Source organism: Bidens hawaiensis, unplaced genomic scaffold (assembly GCF_021521415.1).
Source record: "Bidens hawaiensis isolate Kalapana, Puna unplaced genomic scaffold, B.hawaiensis_p1.1 tig00051466_1, whole genome shotgun sequence".
Lineage (NCBI taxonomy): Eukaryota > Viridiplantae > Streptophyta > Magnoliopsida > Asterales > Asteraceae > Bidens > Bidens hawaiensis.
This window is the reverse complement of record NW_027499236.1, coordinates 90,337-98,661: the sequence shown is the minus strand read 5'-3', so window position 1 is coordinate 98,661 and position 8,325 is coordinate 90,337. Positions and strand designations below refer to the sequence as shown.

The window sequence follows — 8,325 nt, the reverse complement described above, 5'->3', positions numbered from 1 at the left end:
GTCAGCCCACAATATTTGAATTTTTTTTTAGTTGTATATATATGCTAAAATTCCTACTTACCCATTATATTTTGGCACCGCCCCCTTAAAATTATTATACAGTGATAGTCAACCGAACACAAAAGTTTCCGACCCCATGAAAAAAGTTTCTGGTCCACCACTCCACCACTGATTAAACCATAAACCGAACCCTATGGATCTCAAATTGATCGAACCAACTGATTTCCTTCTATTTTAATAGTTATATCAATATCATCAGCACCCAATCATAAACTCGTTTGGCAAACTAGAGCAAGAAAATGATTCATTGCCCGTCTGTACATGGTCTAATGTACAAGTGACTAATACATCCAAGATAACTAGTGACCTATATTCATATGTTTGTCACAACAAACTCATGGTTCTGTAATTATCTATAATAATATTGTTGTGCACAAATCACCTGTATAGGAACAGTTGATGCAATAATTAACATGTAAATCACACCCGAATGGGAATACCAATCAATATACCTATAGATAATAATCACATCGAATGACAACTTGTACCATGGCAATAAAAAGGTGTACGTTTCTGTTCTTTGAGGAAGTGTATCGCTAATCGACTCAACTCACCTTTCACCCATGAAAGAGAGGTTAAAGCTTCTTCCAATAACGTTAAAACAACTTTTGCAACTATAGTACAATATCTGTAGCCATCTAAGTTACGTAGTACAAGTTACCCCTAGCAATATAAAATATAGGATATTTCACGCTTATATTGAAAAGATCACTATGATTTGCATATAATCAAATTTGTGTTATCTTTTAACTCAATTATTGACAACCAGTTTAAGACTTGGTAAAACCCTCTATCTTATTTAGATAAATGAGTTAAACAAGTCATCATTGTTCAGGTTACACAATTTTAAGTGTGTTCGAGTTAGGGAGTTAGGGTTGATGTCTTTGACACAAGTAAACATACGAGTCGTGTTCATATTCAATAATTTAACCTCCAAGCTAACATTTTTGCTATCCCTAGCTAAGGTTATTTCACCGAGTAGTAACCAATTGTCCAACTAACATTACTTTTTTGTTCATAAAATCACTCGACTTTCATTAGATGTTCAATGGTGTGAAACTCTTTTTAAATCGTTTTAGAAAAATAGAAGTAATTGACATTACTGGAACATATATCAATTTTGGTTACTATTTAGTAATTATTTTATTCCAAATTGACTTAAAATGAACGATTATGAGACTCGATTATTATATAGTTAAAAAGGCAAAAAATAAATAAATAAATAAATAAATATATAAAATAAAAAAAAAAAAAAACTTTCTTCAATACAACCCCTTCAAGTTGATTTAAATAAATAAAAAAATATATATCTTAACTGCTAAATAGCAACTAGCATCTATGTAAGCCCAATATGAACAGGTTTACTAAAAACATAAAAAAATGCAAGAAATAAGAAAATATTGCCATGACTACACAATAATAATGCAAGAGTACCTTCCTAATACTGGGACCACAGTACCTCTTGTATTGTACAATTTAGGCCCAAATTGATGCTTGATACAGTACAATCATCACAACTAAAGCTAGTTGTCCTGCTCACACTGCAATAAATCAATTAACATTCCATTAAGAGTGAGACAAGTAAACATTATCACTTCTTATCTAAAGGAAACTTACCATTTCATTCTTAGAAAGTTTCAAAAAATTAATACATGTCTAACCTCAAACAAAATAATCATAAACCACATTTGACCACATGATGCTGTGTTGCATACGATTGTGTTTTGTTATAAAAAACACGAAAAAAACGTTAATGTTTGCGAAAACGAATGTTTAGGACAATTGGGATTCTTTCTTTTTCTTAAATCTTTAAGAAACCATCACTTTTTAAAAAGGAAAAGTCAAGTGCAATGGTATAACAAGTCAAATCGCTTATCTATAGTACTAGATCTGGATGTTTAAATTAAAAAGAAAAGGGTGTTTGTTTCACGTAAAAAAAGTTTGCGACACAAGTACATACGTGTCATCACTACATTAGACAACAACATAGAATCAAATGGACCATTCAACACAGTTTTCACCTTTGCAAGAAGCACTTTGTAAAGTTTAAAACTTTATGTAAGCGAAAGGGTACCTTTGTCATCTGCACACCGAACTCTCTAATCACCCCTTCACGTGTGTATGGTCCCCACAAATGTAGAACTCGGAAGATTGTCACTGAAAGGAAGAACAAGGTCGTCATGCGTTGGGTGACATTAAATTCATATAACAGCTATATGGCTTAACCATGTTTATAAAACTAAAAACAATTAATAAGCATAAGTAAAAAACACGGGCATCTAAATAGAGCCAAGGAAAGCAAAAGCTAAGCAATTTAGTGACCTTAAAGGACAACAAGTAGGTAGGGGCACACATGTGTGTCTCCATCTAAAGAATACAAGGCGTTCATTCAATGCCACGAGTTATAACACTCGCGATAATGATTTCAAATCAATCAACATCCATGTTTAGATTCCAAATTCACCAAAGAGTAAAGATAAAGTGCTGTTTGTTAAAAACAAAATCTTGAAACTAGTAATTGAATTTAAGGGCATATAATCACCACTTCTTAACTTAAATCATTCAATGAGGTAGCCCAGTTGTAAGCGTTTGACTCCCTCAAGCATATAGAGGTCTTAGTTTCAAATCAAGTCTTTTGCCTAGTCCTATTGGTTAAAGGGGTACTGTGAGGTGGGACGTGCAGTATTCTAGTGACGGGTTCTTAGGGATATATAAAAAAATAGGCTTGCTGGTGATAACATTTGTACTTGTTAAAACACTATGAAAATATAATTGGCCTTTATTATATGCCTATAAAAGAATAATTACGGTTGTAAATGAACAGAACGTTCAGCGAATCGTTACGTTTGAACTTGTTCGTCTAATAAATGAATGAACATGAACAAGGAATGCCATTTGATTATCTAAATGAACGAACATAAACATAGGTCTCGTTCGTTCAATTGTGGCCGTGAACATTTATTTATGTTCGTTCGTTTGCAATCATTCATTAAAGGTTATTCTATATTTTAAATTATGTTTGGGATTAAGAATTTTGTTTCTTGTTTGTTTTCAAGTTTATATATATTTATTTGTGTTCATGATTATGTTGGTTTGTGTTCATTTATTTGTTTATGTTCGCCTGAGTTCGCTTATGAAATTAGGAAACAAACACAAACAAATCCATTTCCTTAATGAACGAACACGAGCAAGAAATGCCGTTCAATTATGTGTCCGTGAACTGTTCGTTTGTCTGGTAAATTCTTAGCAAACGAACATAAACAAGGTCTCATTCGGTTTGGTTAGTTTCATTTGCAGGCCCAAGTATAGTTAACAACATAAGTACTTACAGGCGTAAGCATAATTAATAACATTAGTACTTGTTAAAACACTACCATATGTTATTCCTAACTTCAAAGTGGTCCTCACACTCTTGTTTTCTACCCATCTCTTCACCTTTTCCTCTATCTTCATTCTTTCTATATATCCTCTATTCACACCGTTATAAAAATAATGGAAACAACAAAATCTGGAAGGGTAGTGAGAATCATGAACAATAATTTGAAAAATGAGATGATGGAAGATGATGAAGGCGATGATGATGAAGGCGATGATGATGAAACCTATGGTGAGAGTACTCGAAAGAAAAAGGTGACGGGAAAGAGGGGCTCGGGTAGTGGGAGTATGCAAGCTTGTTGCCAGGTGGACGGCTGTACTAATGATATGATTAACTGCAAAACGTACCACCGACGGCATAAAGTTTGTGAGATTCACTCTAAGGCTCCAGTTGTTTTCACAGGCGGATGTCAACAACGGTTCTGCCAGCAATGCAGCAGGTAATATAACAGTATTTGTTTATATTTGACATTAAAGCAAAGCTACAATATGATAATTAGCATTCTGCTTAATGTTTAAAAAGTTAACTTAAATATTTGTTAATGAAACAGGCACAAACAAACACGCCATAAAAGCAGAATCAAGAACATTTAATTGATATTATGTCTTTTTAAATTTAGGCATGTAAATGAACTGAATTAACACGAATGGGACATGTTCATTCTAAGAAAATGAACGTGTTCGTGTTCATTTATGTTCGTTAACTGTATAAATGAACGGTTCACAAATGGAACTGAACATAGATGGACATAAACAAACATAACTTAGCAAAAACCAATTAGAGTAACTGGACATTAATCTGTGAGACCCAAAAAGTTAATAAACTTGACCAAATTTAGATGATGTTTTAATTTCATAAAACTAGACTAAACTGTAATGAACCTATAAAAATCCACACAAATATATAAACGAACAAAAGAACATAAATAAGCAAATGAGACATGTGCTCATGTCCATTCGCTTAATTAAATGAACAAAGAATGTAGTCTGTGTATATAAACAAACGATCAAAATGTTCATGACCATAAAGAAACAAATGAGACATATGTTCATGTCCGTTCGTGTAACTAAATGAACAAAGAATGCTGTTTGTGTTCGTTCGATTACTAAAAAACAAACTTCCTGCCAAACGGTTCACAAACAGTTAACGTTTAGTTCGTTTACAGGTGCACTTGCTTAGAAAGCTTTTAACGTTCAGAAGTTCATGTAAAAAGTAGTCTTTTTCATAATTGTTACAATAATAGACTAAACTAGCTAAAATGGAAAAGGATATGTTAGAAGTCACACCAAGTGTAATCACAAATTCACAATGCATTAATAAAGCCTTCTAAATCACTTAGATTCAAAAACGACAGATGTCATACTTGTAAATAACATATGGTGTTTACTCGTTTAAAACATCCGCTTTGTCTTTCATTTGTACTACTTTTGTGGTGGTTTCTGCAGGTTTCATGACATAACAGAATTTGATGGTGCAAAAAGGAGTTGCCGTATGCGTTTGGCAGGCCATAACGAACGCAGGCGTAAAAGCACGTATGAGAATTATGGGGAAGGTTCTTGAACGTTCAAGAAAAAACAAGGTCCTTTATGATGAATGAAGGTGCATCATCACCAGTTAGTGATATCGTAAGACTTCTTATATATCGGTCGTGCTCTCTCCCTTCTGTCATTCCTAACTTTGCTATTTAAAGTGTTGGTTGCTATATAAGTAAATATAAGGAACCTTATTAGGATATATTTATTTATATAACTATGTGTGTTTATGATCACTCTCTGGATGCAACATGCAAGTGGAGATAATATCAGTGTTGAGAATCAAGTGCTTATTATTTAATAATTGATGGTGTGAATTTTATTTAAGTGGTTGGTCAATCATCTTGTTGTGTTCTCTCTTGTTGATGATATGAGATTTAATATTGAACGTATTTCGACACGTATTCTTTTGGTTGTTTAATTTTATTACAAACATAGCGAATAGTGACAAGCTACCTATACGCACATAGTGATAGAGATGAAATGGCAGGCGCTATTTGATGTTTAGCGATAAACGTATTACTGTATTAGAAAAAAATAATAAAAAACAATTAGGGTTTTATTCCCAAATTTTAAGTTTTACGATACGATTGACAAAAGATCGGTGCTGTTTGGTCGATTACAATGCTTAAAAACCTAACTGTCACTATTGAGCGCTATACATCAGATAGCGCTGGATCATCGCTTGGCTGCGCTATTCACAATAGTGCTCGCTATGAGCGCCATAGCTATTAACAATTATGTTACCAAAGATAAATAAATAATTATTAAATTTGAGAATTAAAACATATGCGTTGTAGACTTATACTACTCATCCCGCTCATATAGGCCTATACTAATCGTTGTATAATACTCATATAATAAAAGCCTAGTGAAAACTACAGGCTGGCGTCTAGGATAGTGTCTGACTGATATTCACATCCCAACATTTCATCTATTGAACCCTAGCTTAGGGTTTCTAGCCATAGGGTACCAAATTCTATCTTCTAGAACAGATAACAAATGAAACGATAACAAAAGTTACAATTAAAGAAATAGATTTGAATGAAATATTGAAGAATTAAATAAACCTAACCTTGATGTGATGTGATGTGATGTGATGACCGCAATTAGCACTCTGAGATCTACAAGCTGCTGCTTGTAATACTCGTTTGGGTTTCAAGGTAGACAAGTAAGGGGGGTGTTGGGGATTTGCTTATTTTAGCCGATTATAACTTCTCAAAAAATTAGAAAAGCCTTTGGGATTGTTTATTGTGGATTAGATAACTTATGTAAACTTATCCCAAAATTAAGTAATAAGACTGCTATGGGCGTGGAAGTGGGGCGATAAAAGGGCGGTGTTGGAACGGTCGGCGGTAAAGGGGATGTTTTGGTGGGCCCTCTCCTATCTAACGGTAATATTACCGTTTGATATATAAAAAAATTAACCTATTCAAACAAATAATTTCTCACCATCATTTTATTCAAACAGTTTTTCAACTGCATTTCATTCAACACTTCAAAATTCAATCAATCTCTCAACTTTCTACAATCATGAACACGAGCTCAAACCCGAACCCAAACTCGAGCTCAAACCCGAATCCAAACCTGAACCCGTGGGATCCAGCTCAATTGTGGTGGAGAAGTTTGCTTGCAAACAACAATGACCCTACTAAACCTTTCTTTGCCAACCAACAAGGTCATCGACTCGTAATGCCACCACCATGGAACTGTTCATCGATATGTTATATCAACTGCAAATGTCTTCGCAAGTACCCGAAATCCAAATACCTGAAACCCAAGTACTTGAACCACAGGTAGCTTGTACCACATCAAAAGGTAAACGAAGTTATAAAAAGAAACATGACGGTCAAACAACTAGGGAAAAGGGCGAAAGATTAAAGTGGGAACGGATGAGGAGATTGTGTTGGTACGTGCATGGATTGACTCATCCGAATACTCAATTCAAGGTAAATTATAAAAGATAAAGTATTTATATATATTTCATGTTTTTTGTGTTGACTAATACTAGGTTTTTATTTTTATCGAAGGTAACGATAAACATACCCTGAGTTTTGGGATGATATACGTGCTAAGTTCTTAGCTACAATGGGGCGAGGTTTATACCGCATGGACAATTCTGTCTAAAGTAAATGGAAGGTTATGCGTAAAAAAAATAACCAACTTCACCAACATTTACAACCGCATTGCAATCAAAGGGGGAAGAATGGTATGAGCTATGCCAACATGATGGAGTTTGCCTTAAAACAATACAGAGCCGAATATAACGGAGATTTCAATATGTTGGAATCTTGAAGACAATGCACGAGCTCACCAAAGTGGGCGGCCATCCCGTCATCTTCATCGCGACCGTCCAAACGGTCAAAGACAACATCTAATTCGGTCGATCAATCGGAGTCTCAAGCCACGTCGGATGCTCGTTGTCAATTAAACTAAAATGAGTTTGATCCTGATTTTGTTTTTGATGGACCGGATGAGTTACCACATCCAGTAGGTAGAAATGAAGCCAAGGCGGTGACGAGAGGTGGAGGATACATGTCTAGAACGACATCCTCGATGAGTTCTGAATTGAGCTCGCGTTTTGACAACTTGAAGCTTAAACTATCCGAGATTGTCAAGGTTAAAAAAGACTCAAAAGCTAAAATCACAAGAATGCACGAAGAAAGAAAATTGATGCATGCGAAATACAAAATGATGCGTGATCAAAGAAAAGAATTCAATCGTTGCGACAACGAGACAAGGATTTCAAGTTCCTAGCAAAGGATCTATCGCATCTAAATCCGGCCACAGGAGCTTTTTTGGAGAAAAAAAAAGCAAAGATAACAGCCAAATATGCAAATAAGGACGAGAACGAAAAGAACGCCAACGAATATTAGTAATATTTTGGTTAATTTAAGTTGTTATGTTTTCATTGTTTTTTTATTTTAATTTTAGTAATATTATACAATTATTTAATTTATATTCTGTTGTATTTGTTAAGAAGGTAAATTAATTAAAGCATTAAAGCCTCTCGAGACTTCGAACCATAGATCGACGTTATAGCTTGGGGCTTTAAAGCCCCCAGTGCCCACGTGGCAATGTCGTCTCACTGTGGAGGGGCTTTAAGGAATCTCAAACGCCACCCTAAGAAAAAAGATCAAAGAATTTTTTAGGTATGTTTTAAATTTGAGTAAACATGAATTTGATCACTTTTATCATTTCCGTTCAAAAAGATTTTTTAACATTATTGTCGTCATTTCCTTTCAAAACGCATTTTTTTAACATCATCGTCTTCATGGTTTCATATATTGGCATTTCGGTCCAATTCACTATTACCATTAATATTTAGTGTGAAAGTACTAAAAACCCTTAATAAAA

At 34.3% G+C, this 8,325-nt stretch overlaps 1 protein-coding gene and 1 long non-coding RNA gene across 2 annotated transcripts; one reads left to right on the top strand and one right to left on the bottom strand.

Moving 5' to 3' along the window:
- Positions 1-1,376: 1,376 nt before the first annotated feature.
- LOC143599084 (uncharacterized) lies at positions 1,377-6,134 on the bottom strand. The gene is made up of 3 exons (XR_013147234.1): positions 6,039-6,134; positions 2,135-2,217; positions 1,377-1,601 (listed from the first exon to the last, which is right to left on the bottom strand). It is a non-coding gene; the product is annotated as an uncharacterized LOC143599084 (long non-coding RNA).
- LOC143599083 (squamosa promoter-binding protein 1-like) lies at positions 3,479-5,274 on the top strand. The gene is made up of 2 exons (XM_077077133.1): positions 3,479-3,875; positions 4,882-5,274. Exons 1-2 carry the CDS (start codon positions 3,553-3,555, stop codon positions 4,994-4,996), a joined length of 438 nt encoding a protein of 145 aa, XP_076933248.1. The 5' UTR covers positions 3,479-3,552; the 3' UTR covers positions 4,997-5,274.
- Positions 6,135-8,325: the final 2,191 nt, after the last annotated feature.